Source organism: Bufo gargarizans, chromosome 2 (genome assembly GCF_014858855.1).
Source record: "Bufo gargarizans isolate SCDJY-AF-19 chromosome 2, ASM1485885v1, whole genome shotgun sequence".
Classification (NCBI taxonomy): Eukaryota; Metazoa; Chordata; class Amphibia; order Anura; family Bufonidae; genus Bufo; species Bufo gargarizans.
This window is the reverse complement of record NC_058081.1, coordinates 16668320-16690799: the sequence shown is the minus strand read 5'-3', so window position 1 is coordinate 16690799 and position 22480 is coordinate 16668320. Positions and strand designations below refer to the sequence as shown.

Sequence of the window (22480 nt, the reverse complement as noted above, 5' to 3'; positions counted from 1 at the left end):
AGACACTAATAAACTATGGATACCACTAGAGGAACATTTAGCGAAATAACCACTGAGTTCTCTCCTATGGCAAAAAGACCAAAAAGATTGCAAACCTCCTGCTCACCTTACACAAAATACTGTCACTCAAACCACGTTGAAGATCTGGCACATACAGTACAGACCAAAAGTTTGGACACACCTTCTCATTCAAAGAGTTTTCTTTATTTTCATGACTATGAAAATTGTAGATTCACACTGAAGGCATCAAAACTATGAATTAACACATGTCGAATTATATACATAACAAAAAAGTGTGAAACAACTGAAAATATGTCCTATTCTAGGTTCTTCAAAGTAGCCACCTTTTGCTTTGATTACTGCTTTGCACACTCTTGGCATTCTCTTGATGAGCTTCAAGAGGTAGTCACCTGAAATGGTTTTCACTTCACAGGTGTGCCCTGTCAGGTTTAATAAGTGGGATTTCTTGCCTGATAAATGGGGTTGGAACCTTAGCGCATGCGTAGTTCGTTCCCTGTGCTGATGCCAGTACAGGGAATGAACATGATGCCGACACTGCGCATGTGCTAGCTCGCGCATCGCAAGATTTCGGCACTGCAGCTCTATGACGTCAGCCGGCAAGGAGGAGATTCGGAGGACGCGGGGCGGTGCTGGGCTCCTTTCCGCTTGACTCATCTCCGGCTACAGGACTCATATCAGGTAATTTGCATATTACTCAAAACAGTTTTTTAACACAATAAAAGCGCAGAGAGCTATGGGACCTGGGTACTGCAGATGTTCTAGTGGCCATCTAGCAGCCCATGTCCCCAGCTATATGCGCAAAATCATGGTGACAGGTTTCCTTTAACCCCTTAAGGACCGGGCTCATTTTCACCTTAAGGACCAGGCCATTTTTTGCAAATCTGACCAGTGTCACTTTAAGTGCTGATAACTTTAAAACGCTTTGACTTATCCAGGCCATTCTGAGATTGTTTTTTCGTCACATATTGTACTTCATGACACTGGTAAAATAAAGTCAAAAAAATAAAATTTTTTGCATAATAAAATACCTAATTTACCAAAAATTTTGAAAAATTAGCAAATTTCAAAGTTTCAGTTTCTCTACTTCTGTAATACATAGTAATACCCCCAAAAATTGTGATGACTTAACATTCCCCATATGTCTACTTCATGTTTGAATTATTTTGGGAATGATATTTTATTTTTTGGGGATGTTACAAGGCTTAGAAGTTTAGAAGCAAATCTTGAAATTTTTCAGAAATTTACAAAAACCCAATTTTTAGGGACCACTACAGCTCTGAAGTCACTTTGCGAGGCTTACATAATAGAAACAGCCCAAAAATGACCCCATTCTATAAACTACACCCCTCAAGGTATTCAAAACTGATTTTACAAACTCCGTTAACCCTTTAGGTGTTGCACAAGAGTTATTGGCAAATGGGGATGAAATTTGAGAATTTCATTTTTTTGCCTAATTTTCCATTTTAACCCATTTTTTCCACTAACAAAGCAAGGGTTAACAGCCAAACAAGACTGTATCTTTATTGCCCTGACTCTGCTGTTTACAGAAACACCCAATATGTGTCCGTAAACTACTGTACGGCCACACAGCGGGGCGTAGAGTGAAAGGTGCGCCGTATGGTTTTTGGAAGCCAGATTTTGCTGGACAGTTTTTTTGACACCATGTCCCATTTGAAGCCCCCTGATGCACCCCTAGAGTAGAAACTCCATAAAGTGACCCCATCTAAGAAACTATACCCCTCAAGGTATTCAAAACTGATTTTACAAACTTCGTTAACCCTTTAGGTGTTGCACAAGAGTTATTGGCAAATTGGGATGAAATTTGAGAATTTCATTTTTTTGCCTAATTTTCCATTTTAACCCATTTTTTCCACTAACAAAGCAAGGGTTAACAGCCAAACAAGACTGTATCTTTATTGCCCTGACTCTGCTGTTTACAGAAACACCCCAAATGTGGCCGTAAACTACTGTACGGCCACACAGCGGGGCGTAGAGTGAAAGGTGCGCCGTATGGTTTTTGGAAGCCAGATTTTGCTGGACAGTTTTTTTGACACCATGTCCCATTTGAAGCCCCCCTGATGCACCCCTAGAGTAGAAACTCCAAAAAAGTGACCCCATCTAAGAAACTACACCCCTCAAGGTATTCAAAACTGATTTTACAAACTTTGTCAACCCTTTAGGTGTTGCACAAGATTTAATGGAAAATAGAGATACAATTTCAAAATTTCACTTTTTTGGCAGATTTTCCATTTTAATATTTTTTTTCCAGTTACAAAGCAAGGGTTAACAGCCAAACAAAACTCATTATTTATGGCCCTGATTCTGTAGTTTACAGAAACACCCCATATGTGGTCGTAAATTGCTGTACGGGCACACAGTAGGGCGCAGAAGGAAAGGAATGCCATACGGCTTTTGGAAGGCAGATTTTGCTGGACAGTTTTTTTGACACCATGTCCCATTTGAAGCCCCCCTGATGCACCCCTAGAGTAGAAACTCCAAAAAAGTGACCCCATCTAAGAAACTACACCCCTCAAGGTATTCAAAACTGATTTTACAAACTTTGTCAACCCTTTAGGTGTTGCACAAGATTTAATGGAAAATAGAGATACAATTTCAAAATTTCACTTTTTTGGCAGATTTTCCATTTTAATATTTTTTTTCCAGTTACAAAGCAAGGGTTAACAGCCAAACAAAACTCATTATTTATGGCCCTGATTCTGTAGTTTACAGAAACACCCCATATGTGGTCGTAAATTGCTGTACGGGCACACGGCAGGGCGCAGAAGGAAAGGAATGCCATACGGTTTTTGGAAGGCAGATTTTGCTGGACAGTTTTTTTGACACCATGTCCCATTTGAAGCCCCCCTGATGCACCCCTAGAGTAGAAACTCCAAAAAAGTGACCCCATCTAAGAAACTACACCCCTCAAGGTATTCAAAACTGATTTTACAAACTTTGTCAACCCTTTAGGTGTTGCACAAGATTTAATGGAAAATAGAGATACAATTTCAAAATTTCACTTTTTTGGCAGATTTTCCATTTTAATATTTTTTTTCCAGTTACAAAGCAAGGGTTAACAGCCAAACAAAACTCATTATTTATGGCCCTGATTCTGTAGTTTACAGAAACACCCCATATGTGGTCGTAAACTGCTGTACGGGCACACGGCAGGGCACAGAAGGAAAGGAATGCCATACGGTTTTTGGAAGGCAGATTTTGCTGGACAGTTTTTTTGACACCATGTCCCATTTGAAGCCCCCCTGATGCACCCCTAGAGTAGAAACTCCAAAAAAGTGACCCCATTTTAGAAAGTACGGAATAGGGTGGCAGTATTGTTGGTACTAGTTTAGGGTACATATGATTTTTGGTTGCTCTATATTACACTTTTTGTGCGGCAAGGTAACAAGAAATAGCTTTTTTGGCACGTTTTTTTTTTTTGTTATTTACAACATTCATCTGACAGGTTAGATCATGTGGTAATTTTATAGAGCAGGTTGTCACAGACGCGGCGATACCTAATATGTATACAATTTTTTTTATTTATGTAAGTTTTATACAATAACTTCATTTTTAAAACCAAAAAATTGTTTAGTGTCTCCATAGTCTAAGAGCCATAGTTTTTACAGTTTTTGGGCGATTATCTTGAGTAGGGTCTAATTTTTTGCGGGATGAGATGACGGTTTGATTGGCACTATTTTGGGGTGCATATGACTTTTTGATCGCTTGCTATTACACTTTTTGTGACGTAAGATGGCAAAAAATTGCTTTTTTTACACTTTTTTTTTCTTTTTTTTTACGGTGCTCATCTGAGGGGTTAGGTCATGTGATAATTTTATAGAGCCGTCGATACGGACGCGGCGATACCTAATATGTATACTTTATTTTTATTTATAAAAGTTTTACACAATTATTTTATTTTTGAAACAAAAAAAATCATGTTTTAGTGTTTCCATAGTCTAAGAGCCATAGTTTTTTCAGTTTTTGGGCGATTATCTTGAGTAGGGTCTCATTTTTTGCGGGATGAGATGACGGTTTTATTGGTACTATTTTGGCGTACATGCGACTTTTTTGATCACTTTTATTACCTTTTTTGGGAAGTAAGGTGGGCAAAATTTCAATTTTCTCATAGTTTTTATTTTTTTATTTTTATGGCGTTCACCGTGCGGGGAAAGTAACATGACCGTTTTATAGATCAGGTCGTTACGGACGCGGCGATACCTAATATGTGTAGTGTATTTTTTTATTTTTATTTTTATTCAGTGATAAATGTTTTTTTATTTTATCTTAACTTTTTTCACTTTTTTAAAAAAAATTGGACCCAGACCCACTTGGTTCTTGAAGATCCAGTGGGTCTGATGTCTGTAAAATACAGTACAGAAACTATATAGGTTTCTGCACTGTATTTTACTTACACTGAACAGATCTATGCTTTCAGCACAGATCTGTTCAGCACCATGGACAGCAGGACGCCTGAGCAGGCGTCCTGTTGCCATGGGAACCTTCCCCGTCTGTCACAACTTCGCAGACGGGGAAGGGTGAGGACGGGGCTTCGGGGGGCTCTCTGGGGGCTCTCTCCCTCTCCCATCGGGGGGCTGCAAAGGCACAGCAGCCCCCCGATCGGAGAGGGAGGGAGCTCCTTGCGCTGTTAACCTTTTCCATACAGCGGTCCGTACGGACCGCTGCATGGAAAGGGTTAAACGGCTGACATCGCATCACCGATGTCAGCCGTTTATACCAGGGTGCCAGCAATGTGCTGGCACCCTGGTATAACCCACTAGACGCCAACGATTATGCAATGGGAGGCGGGCGGGGGATCGCGATCCCGCCTGCCGCACCGCCCGCCTCCCGCAACGCCCCCACTGCCTGCGACACCCCCCCTGCACCACCCGCCGCCATCAAATCATGCAGGGGTGCAGGGGGGGGTGCGCAATATTGATTTTAGGCACTCTGAAGTTTCTGATCCCCGCGGTCAGGGACCGCGGGGATCAGAAACTGCAAAAAGCGCAGCAAACCGCAGGTCTGAATTGACCTGCGGTTTGCTGCGATCGCCGACACGGGGGGGTCAAATGACCCCCCCCTGCATTGTTACGGGATGCCGGCTGAATGATTTCAGCCGGCGTCCCGTTCCGATTAACCCCCGCGGCGCCGGAATGCAGATTTTAAGTCAGGACGTACCGGTACGTCCTCGGTCCTTAAGGACTCGGGAAATAGGGCGTACCGGTACGTCCTCGGTCCTTAAGGGGTTAAGCAGATGAACTGTCTCAGTTCTGATATATGCTGGAAGTGCCACCTCTCACAAGGCTATTATCTCCATGTGTGGTGGTCATGCCCTGTGCTGACACCCTTTTGGTCGGAAGTGACGAAGCAAATTAAGAGTATATGTTCCCTGGACAAAGACCCCTGTCCTTTTTTCCATTTTACTTAACATAAGATTGGAAGATATACCGCTCACGAAACAGATACTATTCCAACATTTAACGGCTGCTGCAAAATCTTTAATTCCGTTGCGTTGGAATCAACAGAGCTCCTCCAGCATAACTCAATGGCTACAAAAGGTCAATTATATATTCCTCATGGAGGAACTTTCAGCCTGGGAATTATGCACACACACAAAGTTCCAATCGATATGGAAGGACTGGGTCACCTTCCGCTCGACCTCATTCGCCCTCCAACACTTAGCAGAAGAACCCCAGGATACAAATGACTAACTATTATAGGACCTCCACTCTCGACAAGCCCTATGTACACTATGTCTATTATACTTGTATGCTCTGATAACTATATTCAGATAAATGATATCTCAATTATTTCTGTCATTATGGTTTCTCGACTATATTGTACCAATTCTTCAATTTTCAAGTTGCTTTAAAAAAAAAAAAAATTGATAAAAAGAGCATTGAAAAGAAAAAGAGAATCTGTGGAGGGAGCTAAAGATCAAGGTGATAGCAAGAAGACCCTCCAACCTGAAAGATTTGGAGCTCATTGCTAAAGATGAATGGGCAAAAATACCTGTGGAGACCTGCAAAAAGCTGGTCTGCAATTACAGGAAGCGTTGGATTGCTGTAATAGCCCATAAAGGCTTTTCTATTGATTATTGAGAAGGGTAGGAATAATTTTGGACTGGACACTTTTTGCTCAAATGTAAATAAAAGCTGAGAAATGTGTTTTTTTCCACAATAATGCCTCTTGTGCTTTGTCTTATTATCTTTTGGGAGACACCTATGTTATTTCTCGTCAAAAAATTACTTACTGGTTGAATCAAAGTAACTTTAAGTCAAAATTTGCCAGGGGTATGAATAATTATGGGCAGCACTGTCAATACAAATGCACGCTGCACTTTCCAGATTTTATTTATTAAAAGTTTTGAAAACCATGGCTATGTTGCCAAATTTTAAAGATATTATAAAGTTTCCTTTTCAGCACAGAAGGTATATTGGAAGTGAATTTTATAGGTCATTAAGCCCCTTATGGTTTTGCTACTTTACCATTTCACACAGTTCACAGATCACATCCTCTTCCTTCATCTCAGTATTTCTTATTCCAAGCTTCTTCGATTCTTCACTGCTTCCTGTAAGAAGTAATAATTTCAGTCAAACATCTGAAATATGGTCCATGTTATATTAAACTACTGTATATTCCCTTACAGGGCCAGCTTCCAGTATCTGCCAGCCCACTGGCAACATCATCATATGAACCCCCCATAAACACCCTTGCCAGCATTCTTTCTATTATGGATAAAGCCTAACTTGGAGAAAATTCATTACATAATTGTCAACAATCCCAAGAAATGGTGAGATGTCCCAAAGGCAAGGGAAGGAATGGGGTTGTACAAATTTACCCCAAAGTGGGAAGTTTTTTGGGGGTTTCTCTTTTTTTTTTTTTCAGGATCTTTTGATTTACGTTAGCAACTATGCATTAATTACTACTAATGTATTAAATTACCACCTGAAATAGGGGTACTATGGCCATATGATCATGTGAATGAGCCCTAAGAATGATTTGATAGAGTGCCACTATGTAGATTAGCAAATTGATTCTAATCAAATCAAATTGAATTCTTTACAAAAATTCTGCTGCTAAACATCCAAATTTTGGCGATTTACTTTGGACAAATCACGCAAAATTATGCATTTTTTTGTGAAAATTGATGGGTAAAAATGTAAGGGAGGATGAAGATGAAAGATCACATGACCCTGGAAGGGTGGGGGTGCCCTGATTGGCTCAGAGGCTGACTCAGGGGACGGGATTTTGGAAGGACCCTCAGGCTCTGGGCTTATCAGAAGCCAGAGATGCCGTTCTAAGTGCAGCTTGCGATCTGAGAGCATGTGTCTAGGATGCGCCTTGCAGAAAGCAATTGTAGACACAGACCTTTAATCGAGGTGTGCTAGGGACAGTATAAGGACATATTTTATTAGGTGGATTTTATCAATAGGTAGAAAAGTCAGGGTTTAATCAGGGAAAGCATAGGGAGGAACCGATCACTCAGAGTTCTGGATGTGTTTCATACAGCTGCTGGCAAGTGGGAAGATAATTTTGCACTGCAAATTATGTTATCAGCAAGGTTCTGCAACAACCCTATTTATTTCTGTACATAAACAGCACCCCCCCCCCCAAAAAAAAAAACAACAACAAAAAAAACTGAGAACAAAAAAAACATCAAACCCCAGGGACAACACGTCTTTCATGACCCACTGGGTCAATGTTTTGCATGGCAGCACAGCACAGCAATGAGGCCAGGTCCTATTCACAATTGCATACAATGGAGGATGCCTGCAGCGGACCACAAGTACCACAATGGACATCCTGCACAGGATAGCAATTGTGTGGATGTGATAAGCAGTCAAAATAACATAAAAACAAAGACAGGTGCACTATGCGGTCTTACTAACCCTCATAAGTAGAGTTGAGCGAACACCTGGATGTTCGGGTTCGAGAAGTTCGGCCGAACATCCCGGAAATGTTCGGGTTCGGGATCCGAACCCGATCCGAACTTCGTCCCGAACCCGAACCCCATTGAAGTCAATGGGGACCCGAACTTTTCGGCACTAAAACGGCTGTAAAACAGCCCAGGAAAGGGCTAGAGGGCTGCAAAAGGCAGCAACATGTAGGTAAATCCCCTGCAAACAAATGTGGATAGGGAAATTAATTAAAATAAAAATTAAATAAATAAAAATTAACCAAAATCAATTGGAGAGAGGTTCCATAGCAGAGAATCTGGCTTCCCGTCACCCACCACTGGAACAGTCCATTCTCAGATATTTAGGCCCCGGCACCCAGGCAGAGGAGAGAGGTCCCGTAACAGACAATCTGGCTTCATGTCAGCAGAGAATCAGTCTTCATGTCATAGCAGAGAATCAGGCTTCACGTCACCCACCACTGTAAGAGTCCATTTTCATAAATTTAGGCCCAGCACCCAGGCAGAGGAGAGAGGTCCCGTAACAGAGGATCTGGCTTCATGTCAGCAGAGAATCAGTCTGCATGTCATAGCAGAGAATCAGGCTTCACGTCAGCCACCACTGCAACAGTCCATTGTCATAAATTTAGGCCCAGCACCCAGGCAGAGGAGAGAGGTCCCGTAACAGAGGATCTGGCTTCATGTCAGCAGAGAATCAGTCTGCATGTCATAGCAGAGAATCAGGCTTCACGTCAGCCACCACTGCAACAGTCCATTGTCATAAATTTAGGCCCAGCACCCAGGCAGAGGAGAGAGGTCCCGTAACAGACAATCTGGCTTCATGTCAGCAGAGAATTAGTCTGCATGTCATAGCAGAGAATGAGGCTTCACGTCAGCCACCACTGCAACAGTCCATTGGCATATATTTAGGCCTAGCACACAGGCAGAGGAGAGAGGTCCCGTAACAGACAATCTGGCTTCATGTCAGCAGAGAATCAGTCTGCATGTCATAGCAGAGAATGAGGCTTCACGTCACCCACCACTGCAACAGTCCATTGGCATATATTTAGGCCTAGCACACAGGCAGAGCAGAGAGGTCCCGTAACAGACAATCTGGCTTCATGACAGCAGAGAATCAGTCTGCATGTCATAGCAGAGAATGAGGCTTCACGTCACCCACCACTGCAACAGTCCATTGGCATATATTTAGGCCTAGCACACAGGCAGAGCAGAGAGGTCCCGTAACAGACAATCTGGCTTCATGTCAGCAGAGAATCAGTCTGCATGTCATAGCAGAGAATGAGGCTTCACGTCACCCACCACTGCAACAGTCCATTGGCATATATTTAGGCCTAGCACACAGGCAGAGCAGAGAGGTCCCGTAACAGACAATCTGGCTTCATGTCAGCAGAGAATCAGTCTGCATGTCATAGCAGAGAATGAGGCTGTCACGGCTGTTTAAGGGTAACAAGAGTATACACAGTAAAAAGAGCTACTGACCGGACCCAAACTAGGGAAGAGAAAGGGTGACCCCTGTCAGACCCTCAACACTCTCCCTATGCTGCTAAAGCACATGCCCGGATCCAAATGGTGGAACGAGGCATGCCCGCGTACCTTAGACTGATGAGCCCTGTAACCCCTACAATAGTGGAAGGGGCACGGCCTCCGATGCCCTGCACAGAATAAGGAGGGAACCGGGGCCACCTCAGATCCAGTCAGGAAATCACCAGGTACATAACAAAGTCTGCACACTTAGCTGATGGAGCTGCAGCCGTAGAGAAGACGGATCCAAGGACCGCTGGCAATATCCGGAGTGCTTGCAGCAGCAGAACACAGGTCCAGAGAACTAGTAGCTAAAGGAGTGAAGATACTCAAGGCAGAGCTACAACTGAAAGGAGAAATATAATCCACGCCCTGCAATAGGAGGAGGGGTGATTTAAAGGCAGAGAAATCAAACGCAGGAGAGACAGCTGAGAGTAAGACCTCATCACAGGGGCGGAGAAACAGAACAGTGAGAAAACCTCCAACCCTAAGTGACATCATCACAGGGGTGGAGACACAGAGCTTTGAGAACGTCTCAAAGCTCTGGTAGTGACAGTACCCCCCCTTCTACGGGTGGACTCCGGACACCCAGGACCCACCTTCCCAGGATGAGACCTATGAAATGCCCTGATAAGGCGAGTGGCTTTAATGTCCGACATCGGAACCCACATCCTCTCCTCAGGACCATAACCCTTCCAATGAACGAGGTACTGAAGAGAACCGCGGACAATGCGAGAGTCCACAATTCTAGAAACCTCAAACTCCAGATTGCCATCAACCAAAATCGGAGGAGGAGGCAAAGAGGAGGGTACCGTGGGCTGGACATATGGTTTTAAGAGAGATCTGTGAAAAACATTATGTATCTTCCAAACCCGTGGAAGATCAAGGCGGAAGGCAACAGGATTGATGACTGACAAAATTTTATAAGGCCCAATAAACTTGGGGCCCAATTTCCAGGAGGGAACCTTCAGTTTAATATTTCTTGTAGACAACCACACCAGATCACCCACATTCAGGTCCGGACCAGGCACACGTCTCTTATCAGCCACACGCTTATACTTCTCACTCATCTTTCTGAGATTACTCTGAATCTTTTGCCAAATGGTAGACAAAGACGAGGAAAATCTCTCCTCCTCAGGTAAACCAGAAAGAGCCCCTCCCGAGAATGTCCCAAACTGCGGATGGAACCCATATGCACCAAAAAATGGTGACTTATCAGAAGATTCCTGACGACGGTTGTTCAAAGCAAACTCAGCAAGAGGGAGAAATGAACACCAATCCTCCTGGTTCTCTGCCACAAAACAGCGCAAATATGTCTCCAGATTCTGATTGAGGCGCTCAGTCTGACCATTCGACTGCGGGTGAAAAGCAGAAGAGAAGGACAGCCGAACCCCCAGGCGAGAACAGAAAGCCTTCCAGAACCTGGAGACAAACTGCGTGCCTCTATCGGAAACAATCTCAGAGGGAATGCCGTGCAATTTAACAATATGATCGACAAAAGCTTGCGCCAACGTTTTAGCATTGGGTAAACCAGGGAAAGGAACGAAATGAGCCATCTTGCTAAAACGGTCCACGACCACCAGGATCACCGACTTCCCCGAGGAACGAGGAAGATCCGTGATAAAGTCCATGGACAGGTGTGTCCAAGGACGGGAAGGTATGGGTAACGGGAGAAGGGAACCTGAAGGTCGTGAACGAGGGACCTTAGCGCGAGCGCACGTCTCACAAGCCGCCACAAAACCCTCCACAGACTTACGAAGAGCCGGCCACCAAAATCTCCGAGCAATGAGATCTACCGTGGCTCTACTCCCGGGGTGACCAGCAAGAACTGTATCATGATGTTCCTTAAAGAGTTTGTGACGTAGCTCAGGAGGCACGAACAACTTCCCGGAGGGACAACGGGCAGGTGCCTCAGACTGGGCAGCCTGGACCTCGGCCTCCAAATCGGAATATAGAGCAGAAACAACTACCCCCTCCGCCAAAATGGGACCCGGGTCCTCGGAGTTTCCTCCTCCCGGAAAACAGCGAGAGAGAGCATCAGCCTTCACATTCTTGATCCCAGGGCGGAAAGTAACAACAAAATTAAATCTGGAGTAGAACAGAGACCATCTGGCCTGTCTCGGATTCATACGCCTGGCCGACTCCAGGTACGCCAGATTCTTATGGTCGGTAAAAACGGTGATAGGGTGCCTGGCCCCCTCCAACCAATGGCGCCATTCCTCGAAAGCCAACTTGATGGCCAACAACTCCCTATCTCCCACATCATAGTTTCTCTCTGCCGGGGAGAGTTTTCTAGAGAAAAAGGCACAAGGTCGCCATTTGGCAGGAGAGGGGCCCTGGGACAAAACTGCACCCACACCCACCTCGGAAGCATCCACCTCAACAATAAAAGGTAAGGAAACATCGGGATGCAGCAAGATGGGAGCAGACGCAAAACTCTCTTTAATCTTAGAAAAGGCTGCAAGCGCCTCCTCCGACCAAGAGGAAAAATCCGTCCCCTTTTTTGTCATGTCAGTAAGGGGTTTGACAATAGAGGAATAATTCAAAATGAACTTTCTGTAGTAGTTAGCAAAACCCAGAAAGCGCATCAATGCCTTCTGATTTTCAGGAAGCTCCCACTCCAGCACAGCACGGACCTTCTCCGGATCCATGCGAAAACCAGAAGCAGAGAGGAGAAAACCCAGAAATTGAATCTCTGATACCATAAAAAGACATTTCTCCAGCTTGGCATACAGTTTATTTTCCCGCAGTATCTGCAGGACCTGAAAAAGATGATCCTGATGAGTCTGAACATCAGGGGAAAAAATCAAAATATCATCAAGATACACCAATACAAATTTCCCCATTAAATGATAGAAAATACTATTAACAAAATGCTGAAAGACGGCCGGAGCATTCATCAGGCCGAAAGGCATAACGAGATTCTCGAAATGCCCGTTAGGGGTATTAAAGGCCGTTTTCCATTCATCCCCCTCTCTGACCCTGACCAGGTTGTACGCGCCTCTCAGATCCAATTTGGAAAACACCTTGGCCCCAACAATTTGGTTGAAGAGGTCCGGGATCAGAGGAAGGGGATAGGGATCGCGAATCGTGATACGGTTCAGCTCCCTAAAATCTAAGCAAGGTCTCAGAGAGCCATCTTTTTTTTTAACAAAAAAAAAACCCGCGGCAACAGGCGACTTTGAGGGACGAATATGCCCCTTCTCGAGACTCTCAGAGATATAGGTTCGCATTGCGAGTCTCTCCGGTTGTGAGAGATTGTAGAGGCGTGCCTTTGGCAGCTTGGCGCCGGGAATGAGGTTAATGGGACAGTCAAACTCCCGGTGAGGAGGTAGCTCCTGAACACCGCTCTCGGAAAACACATCCGAGAAATCAGAGATAAATGATGGCAGAGTTTTAGTAGACACCTCAGCAAGAGTGGCTGTGAGACAATTCTCTCTACAAAAGTCACTCCACTCATTTATTTGCCTTCCTTGCCAATCAATAGTGGGGTTATGTCTAGTGAGCCAGGGTAGCCCCAAAACTAGAGGAGAAGGCAATCCGTTAAGGACAAAACAAGATATCTCCTCCACATGAGTGTCACCTACAGCTAGCCGGATATTGTGAACAATGCCTTTCAGAGATCTCTGCGAGAGTGGGGCAGAGTCAATAGCAAAAACAGGTATATCCTTTTCTAATGTACAAACCTGAAACCCATGCAAAGCTACAAATTGAGTGTCAATAAGATTGACGGCCGCTCCACTATCGACAAAAATCTCACAAGGAATGACCTTGCTCTCTAGCGCCACCCTGGCAGACAGGAGAAAACGGGAACTGCAGGTCAGAGGAAAAGCATCAATTCCCACATCAACTTTGCCCAAAGTAGCAGATGAAGCAGAACTTGATGATCTACCTCTTGAGGTTTTTCTCTTATTATCGCTCTTAGTACAGTTCAGGAATCTCCTAGACGGACAAACATTTGCCAAATGACCTATGCCCCCACAACAAAAACACACCATATTCTGAGGACTAAATCCTCTTTTATCAGGGGCAAGTCGGCCTAGCTGCATGGGCTCCTCCTCAGAGGGGAGCGAGACAGGATGAGACCCCTGCATACTGAATGAGTCCGCACCATTGCCCCTAGACTGACAATGGCTGGACGGAGAGGTCTTGTTTCTTTCCCTTAGACGCCTGTCAAGGCGTACCGCCAATGACATGGCAGACTCTAAGGATGTTGGTCTCTCATGGAAAGCAAAGGCATCTTTCAAACCCTCTGAGAGACCATGACAGAACTGACTTCGGAGTGCAGCATCATTCCAGCCTGAATCAGCTGCCCATTTCCGAAATTCAGAACAATAAAGCTCCGCAGACAGTTTGTTCTGGCATAGAACACGTAAGTTCGATTCTGCCAGAGCAACACGATCCGGGTCATCATATATCTGCCCCAGGGCCACAAAAAACCTCTCCACGGATCGCAGGGAAGGATCCCCTGATGGCAGCGAAAAAGCCCAAGTCTGAGCATTACCTCTGAGCAGGGAGATGACAATCCTCACCCTCTGTTCCTCATTACCAGAGGAGTGGGGACACAAACAAAAATGGAGTTTACATGCCTCTCTGAAGCGAACAAAATTCTCACTGCCCCCGGAGAACGTTTCCGGAAGTGAGACCTTTGGCTCGCAACAGACTCCATGAGCCGGAGCAGAGCCCAATGCTTGTAGCTGAGTCAGAGATTGACGGAGATCCGCTACTTCCAAAGAAAGACCCTGCATGCGGTCAACCAGGTCAGAAAGCGGATCCATGTCAACAAGGACGGTTTTGGTGGATTATAATGTCACGGCTGTTTAAGGGTAACAAGAGTATACACAGTAAAAAGAGCTACTGACCGGACCCAAACTAGGGAAGAGAAAGGGTGACCCCTGTCAGACCCTCAACACTCTCCCTATGCTGCTAAAGCACATGCCCGGATCCAAATGGTGGAACGAGGCATGCCCGCGTACCTTAGACTGATGAGCCCTGTAACCCCTACAATAGTGGAAGGGGCACGGCCTCCGATGCCCTGCACAGAATAAGGAGGGAACCGGGGCCACCTCAGATCCAGTCAGGAAATCACCAGGTACATAACAAAGTCTGCACACTTAGCTGATGGAGCTGCAGCCGTAGAGAAGACGGATCCAAGGACCGCTGGCAATATCCGGAGTGCTTGCAGCAGCAGAACACAGGTCCAGAGAACTAGTAGCTAAAGGAGTGAAGATACTCAAGGCAGAGCTACAACTGAAAGGAGAAATATAATCCACGCCCTGCAATAGGAGGAGGGGTGATTTAAAGGCAGAGAAATCAAACGCAGGAGAGACAGCTGAGAGTAAGACCTCATCACAGGGGCGGAGAAACAGAACAGTGAGAAAACCTCCAACCCTAAGTGACATCATCACAGGGGTGGAGACACAGAGCTTTGAGAACGTCTCAAAGCTCTGGTAGTGACAGAGGCTTCACGTCAGCCACCACTGCAACAGTCCATTGGCATATATTTAGGCCCAGCACCCAGGCAGAGGAGGGAGGTCCCGTAACAGACAATCTGGCTTCATGTCAGCAGAGAATCAGTCTGCATGTCATAGCAGAGAATCAGGCTTCACGTCAGCCACCACTGCAACAGTCCATTGTCATAAATTTAGGCCCAGCACCCAGGCAGAGGAGAGAGGTCCCGTAACAGACAATCTGGCTTCATGTCAGCAGAGAATTAGTCTGCATGTCATAGCAGAGAATCAGGCTTCATGTCAGCCACCACTGCAACAGTCCATTGGCATATATTTAGGCCTAGCACACAGGCAGAGGAGAGGTTCATTCAACTTTGGGTAGCCTCGCAATATAATGGTAAAATGAAAATAAAAATAGGATTGAATGAGGAAGTGCCCTGGAGTCCAATAATATATGGTTATGGGGAGGTAGTTAATGTCTAATCTGGACAAGGGACGGACAGGTCCTGTGGGATCCATGCCTGGTTCATTTTTATGAACGTCAGCTTGTCCACATTGGCTGTAGACAGGCGGCTGCGTTTGTCTGTAATGACGCCCCCTGCCGTGCTGAATACACGTTCAGACAAAACGCTGGCTGCCGGGCAGGCCAGCACCTCCAAGGCATAAAAGGCTAGCTCTGGCCACGTGGACAATTTAGAGACCCAGAAGTTGAATGGGGCCGAACCATCAGTCAGTACGTGGAGGGGTGTGCACACGTACTGTTCCACCATGTTAGTGAAATGTTGCCTCCTGCTAACACGTTGCGTATCAGGTGGTGGTGCAGTTAGCTGTGGCGTGTTGACAAAAGTTTTCCACATCTCTGCCATGCTAACCCTGCCCTCAGAGGAGCTGGCCGTGACACAGCTGCCTTGGCGACCTCTTGCTCCTCCTCTGCCTTGGCCTTGGGCTTCCACTTGTTCCCCTGTGACATTTGGGAATGCTCTCAGTAGCGCGTCTACCAACGTGCGCTTGTACTCGCGCATCTTCCTATCACGCTCCAGTGCAGGAAGTAAGGTGGGCACATTGTCTTTGTAGCGTGGATCCAGCAGGGTGGCAACCCAGTAGTCCGCACAGGTTAAAATGTGGGCAACTCTGCTGTCGTTGCGCAGGCACTGCAGCATGTAGTCGCTCATGTGTGCCAGGCTGCCCAGGGGTAAGGACAAGCTGTCCTCTGTGGGAGGCGTATCGTCATCGTCCTGCCTTTCCCCCCAGCCACGCACCAGTGATGGGCCCGAGCTGCGTTGGGTGCCACCCCGCTGTGACCATGCTTCATCCTCATCCTCCTCCACCTCATCCTCATCCTCGTCCTCCTCGTCCTCCAGTAGTGGGCCCTGGCTGGCCACATTTGTACCTGGCCTCTGCTGTTGCCAAAAACCTCCCTCTGAGTCACTTCGAAGAGACTGGCCTGAAAGTGCTAAAAATGACCCCTCTTCCTCCTCCTCCTCCTCCTCCTCCTGGGCCACCTCCTCTTCCATCATCGCCCTAAGTGTTTTCTCAAGGAGACATAGAAGTGGTATTGTAACGCTGATAACGGTGTCATCGCCACTGGCCATGTTGGTGGAGTAATCGAAACAGCGCAACAGGGCACACAGGTCTCGCATGGAGGCCCAGTCATTGGTGGTGAAGTGGTGCTGTTCTGTAGTGCGACTGACCCGTGCGTGCTGCAGCTGAAACTCCACTATGGCCTGCTGCTGCTCGCACAGTCTGTCCAGCATGTGCAAGGTGGAGTTCCACCTGGTGGGCACGTCGCATATGAGGCGGTGAGCGGGAAGGCCGAAGTTACGCTGTAGCGCAGACAGGCGAGCAGCAGCAGGATGTGAACGCCGGAAGCGCGAACAGACGGCCCGCACTTTATGCAGCAGCTCTGACATGTCGGGGTAGTTGTGAATGAACTTCTGCACCACCAAATTCAGCACATGCGCCAAGCAAGGGATGTGCGTCAAATTGGCTAGTCCCAGAGCTGCAACGAGATTTCGCCCATTATCACACACCACCAGGCCGGGCTTGAGGCTCACCGGCAGCAACCACTCGTCGGTCTGTTGTTCAATACCCCGCCACAACTCCTGTGCGGTGTGGGGCCTGTCCCCCAAACATATGAGTTTCAGAATGGCCTGCTGACGTTTACCCCGGGCTGTGCTGAAGTTGGTGGTGAAGGTGTGTGGCTGACTGGATGAGCAGGTGGAAGAAGAGGAGGAGGAAGCCGAGAAGGAGGAGGTGGCAACAGGAGGCAAAGAATGTTGCCCTGCGATCCTTGGCGGCGGAAGGACGTGCGCCAAACAGCTCTCCGCCTGGGGCCCAGCTGCCACTACATTTACCCAGTGTGCAGTTAGGGAGATATAGCGTCCCTGGCCGTGCTTACTGGTCCACGTATCTGTGGTTAGGTGGACCTTGCTACAGATGGCGTTGCGCAGTGCACACTTGATTTTATCGGATACTTGGTTGTGCAGGGAAGGCACGGCTCTCTTGGAGAAGTAGTGCCGGCTGGGAACAACATACTGTGGGACAGCAAGCGACATGAGCTGTTTGAAGCTGTCTGTGTCCACCAGCCTAAATGACAGCATTTCATAGGCCAGTAGTTTAGAAATGCTGGCATTCAGGGCCAGGGATCGAGGGTGGCTAGGTGGGAATTTACGCTTTCTATCAAATGTTTGTGAGATGGAGAGCTGAACGCTGGCGTGTGACATGGTTGAGACGCTTGGTGACGGAGGTGGTGGTGGTGGTGTTGGTGGTACATCCCCTGTTTGCTGGGCGGCAGGTGCCAACGTTCCTCCAGAGGCGGAGGAAGAGGCCGAGGCGGCAGCAGCAGAATAGGCCGAGGCGGCAGCAGCAGAAGAGGTAGCAGGGGGAGCCTGAGTGACTTCCTTGGTTTTAAGGTGTTTACTCCACTGCAGTTCATGCTTTGCATGCAGGTGCCTGGTCATGCAGGTTGTGCTCAGGTTCAGAACGTTAATGCCTCGCTTCAGGCTCTGATGGCACAGCGTGCAAACCACTCGGGTCTTGTCGTCAGCACATTGTTTGAAGAAGTGCCATGCCAGGGAACTCCTTGAAGCTGTCTTTGGGGTGCTCGGTCCCAGATGGCGGCGGTCAGTAGCAGGCGGAGTCTCTTGGCGGCGGGTGTTCTGCTTTTGCCCACTGCTCCCTATTTTGCTACGCTGTTGGCTCGGTCTCACCACTGCCTCTTCCTCCGAACTGTGAAAGTCAGTGGCACGACCTTCATTCCATGTGGGGTCTAGGACCTCATCGTCCCCTGCATCGTCTTCCACCCAGTCTTGATCCCTGACCTCCTGTTCAGTCTGCACACTGCAGAAAGACGCAGCAGTTGGCACCTGTGTTTCGTCATCATCAGAGACATGCTGAGGTGGTATTCCCATGTCCTCAGCATCAGGAAACATAAGTGGTTGTGCGTCAGTGCATTCTATGTCTTTCACCGCTGGGGAAGGGCTAGGTGGATGCCCTTGGGAAACCCTGCCAGCGGAGTCTTCAAACAGCATAAGAGACTGCTGCATAACTTGAGGCTGAGACAGTTTCCCTGGTATGCATGGGGGTGATGTGACAGACTGATGGGGTTGGTTTTCAGGCGCCATCTGTGCGCTTTCTGCAGAAGACTGGGTGGGAGATAATGTGAACGTGCTGGATCCACTGTCGGCCACCCAATTGACTAATGCCTGTACCTGCTCAGGCCTTACCATCCTTAGAACGGCATTGGGCCCCACCATATATCGCTGTAAATTCTGGCGGCTACTGGGACCTAAGGTAGTTGGTACACTAGGACGTGTGGATGTGGCAGAACGGCCACGTCCTCTCCCAGCACCAGAGGGTCCACTAACACCACCACGACCATGTCCACGTCCGCGTCCCTTACTAGATGTTTTTCTCATTGTTATGGTTCACCACAACAACAAATATATTATTTGGCCCAATGTATTGTATTCAAATTCAGCGGGATATAAATTTGAGGCCTAGTATTTAGGCGCTGGGTGACCGGTATGGATTTAGTGACAGAATTAGACTTGGAAATGCACAGAAGCGTGTGTGTGTGAAGTTATTCTGAATGACCCAATGTGCACCTTGAATATTATATACCCTTTTAGGGATAGATTTCAAATAGCTCTGATATAGCAGAAACCACTAAATTATGAAATTGTTAAATTGGGAATTGTATTTAAACCCAGAACAAAAAATGTGCTTTGACGGACACTAAATAACTTTCCCAGCCACAACAGGACAGCGTTAACGAGAGATTTAGCAGGATATAAATTTGAGGCCTAGTATTTAGGCGCTGGGTGACAGGTATGTGTTTAGTGACAGAATTAGACTTGGAAATACACAGTAGCGGGTGTGTGTGAAGTTATTCTGAATGACCCAATGTGCACCTTGAATATTATATACCCTTTTAGGGATAGATTTCAAATAGCTCTGATATAGCAGAAACCACTAAATTATGAAATTGCTAAATTGGGAATTGTATTTCAACCCAGAACAAAAATGTGCTTTGACGGACACTAAATAACTTTCCCAGCCACAACAGGACAGCGGTAACGAGAGATTTAGCAGGATATAAATTTGAGGCCTAGTATTTAGGCGCTGGGTGACAGGTATGGGTTTAGTGACAGAATTAGACTTGGAAATACACAGTAGCGGGTGTGTGTGAAGTTATTCTGAATGACCCAATGTGCACCTTGAATATTATATACCCTTTTAGGGATAGATTTCAAATAGCTCTGATATAGCAGAAACCACTAAATTATGAAATTGTTAAATTGGGAATTGTATTTAAACCCAGAACAAAAAATGTGCTTTGACGGACACTAAATAACTTTCCCAGCCACAACAGGACAGCGTTAACGAGAGATTTAGCAGGATATAAATTTGAGGCCTAGTATTTAGGCGCTGGGTGACCGGTATGGATTTAGTGACAGAATTAGACTGGGATATGGCCAAAAAATAACCACACTATTGCTGGTTAAATGCACTTGGTGACGGGCGCAGCTTGCCCCTGATTTAGTATATGGCCAAAAAATGAACAGACTATTGCTGGTTAAATGCACTTGGTGTCACAGCTTGACGCACCACACTACTGAGGGTTAAATGCACTTGGTGACGGGCGCAGCTTGCCCCTGATGTAGTATATGGCCAAAAAATGAACAGACTATTGCTGGTTAAATGCACTTGGTGTGACAGCTTCACCCTGATGTAGGCTTTAGCCAAAAAACAACCACACCATTGAGGGTTAAATGCACTTGGTGACAGGCGCAGCTTGCCCCTGATTTAGTATATGGCCAAAAAAATGAACAGACTATTGCTGGTTAAATGCACTTGGTGTGACAGCTTCACCCTGATGTAGGCTTTAGCCAAAAAACAACCACACCATTGAGGGTTTAAATGCACTTGGTCGCAGCTTGGATGCACTTGGTCGCAGCACCGCACAAGACACAAAATGGCCGCCGATCACCCCAGAAAAAAGTGACTGACAAACGGTCTGGGCAGCCTAAAAACAGTGAGTGAGCATTTGAATTTCAGCAGCTCAATGATGCACAGCTGCAGATCGATCGATTAATCAAGTGAAGTCCTTTGGAGGAGTTAATCTGCCTACTCTCGCCCTACTGTCGCATCCGCAACCTCTCCCTACGCTAATCAGAGCAGAGTGACGGGCGGCGCTATGTGACTCCAGCTTAAATAGAGGCTGGGTCACATGGTGCTCTGGCCAATCACAGCCATGCCAATAGTAGGCATGGCTGTGACGGCCTCTTGGGGCAAGTAGTATGACGCTTGTTGATTGGCTGCTTTGCAGCCTTTCAAAAAGCGCCAAGAAAGCGTCACAAAAGCGCCAAGAAAGCGACGAACACCGAACCCGAACCCGGACTTTTACGAAAATGTCCGGGTTCGGGTCCGTGTCACGGACACCCCAAAATTCGGTACGAACCCGAACTATACAGTTCGAGTTCGCTCATCCCTACTCATAAGTAAAATTGAGAATGTGCCTTTATATGCATATATTTCAACCCTCCCTCAATACTGCCCTTCAATACCACATCATCATCTAGCCCAGGGATGGATGGTTTTTGCTTTCCCTCCGGGATTCATGGATGTGCACTGGAACCCCCCGGATTGTGCTAGGACATATGGTTTCTGATTTGGTGCCGCCGAGCACTTGTTATTGCCGACCACATCTATGCTTTTTGCTTAACATTAATAATTTAATTTATTTTAATTTTGAGGGATATCTTTTCCATTCACACGTCCGCAAAATAGGTCCGCATCCGTTCCACAATTGCATCCGCATTTGTGGATTCGCACTTTCGCATCCGTGTTTCCGTAAAAAAATAGAACATGTCCTAAACTTGTCCACAATAGCAGACAAGATTAGGCATTTTCTATTATAGTGCCGGCGATGTGCGGTCCACAAATTGCGTAATGCACATTGCCGGTGTCCGTATTTTGCGGATCCGCAAAACACTTACGGACGTGTGAATGGACCCTCATAGTAACATTATTAAAGGTTACGTTTTATCTTCATGTATATTCTTGGATTGCCTTCCTTGTACAATGTTATAATATACTTTCTATGTTAGACGGTATATTACAGCGCATTTGTATTGTGCGGCAGTTGTGTGCGGTTCTGCTGCGATACCGCAGGTATATAGAGGGACGAGCGTTATTGGAACTAATAATTTCTATTGGTGTAATATACCAGTCATCCCCCCAAAAACTGATTGAAGCGGGGTGTTATATACCAATATACTTTCTTTATAGTGCATTTGGGTACTGTATAGTGCATTTGCGCAAATGCGTAAGCGAAAATTATATTGCCGATAATTCACATAAAAAAAAATTATGAATGGAGATCGCAAATTCGAATAATACATCTGGTATGTCACTGTCCATGTTGTGGGACGATTTGTGCACTTCTAGTAATTATTTCTTGGCTGCAAATATGAGCTGAAGGTTTCTCTGGTTCGCCTGCCATTAAAACTAATGGGACCCACCGCAAACTTGCGGTTGACGAACATTTGATCATGTTCACTTGATCCCGGCAGATGTTCGTCCATCACTAGTGAAGACTTTACAACCAGATTGAACAAGTGCGCCATGCAGGGTGCATTGCTCAGCCCTCCTTGACACAGCGCAGACACCATGTTCTTCCTGTTGTCGATCACCATGGTTCCTATTTTGAGTTGTCGAGGAGAAAGCCAGGATTCGATTTCTTGATGAAGGATGAGGAGCAGTTTCTCCCCTATGTGACTCCATTCGCACAGGCAAACTACGTGCAGAACAGCTTGACACTGCCGTGCCCTGCACATGTGGTATGCTGGAGGGGCACTGTCAATTGTTCCTGCAGTGGAGGCTGAGAACACTGTGGAGGAGGAGATGGCATATGCAGGACAAACGGCATGAGAACGTGGAGGTGTCACGGACGTTCCCGCGACAGGTGCCAGGAGATCTGTGAGGAGTCTGTGTTGTTTCTGGTAATGGCCACACCCTTTGCCTCCAGGTGTTGCTAATGTGGACATTTAACTTTCCTTATTTATAGTTG

At 46.4% G+C, this 22480-nt stretch overlaps 1 protein-coding gene across 1 annotated transcript in view; it reads right to left on the bottom strand.

The window, feature by feature from the left end:
• LOC122927086 overlaps positions 1-22480 on the bottom strand; it is a 640428-nt gene that overhangs the window by 256371 nt on the left and 361577 nt on the right. Inside the window, exon 14 of the mRNA XM_044278664.1 lies at positions 6507-6589. Coding sequence (XP_044134599.1) covers positions 6507-6589 — 83 coding nt within the window. The remainder of the gene's footprint in view (positions 1-6506; positions 6590-22480) is intronic.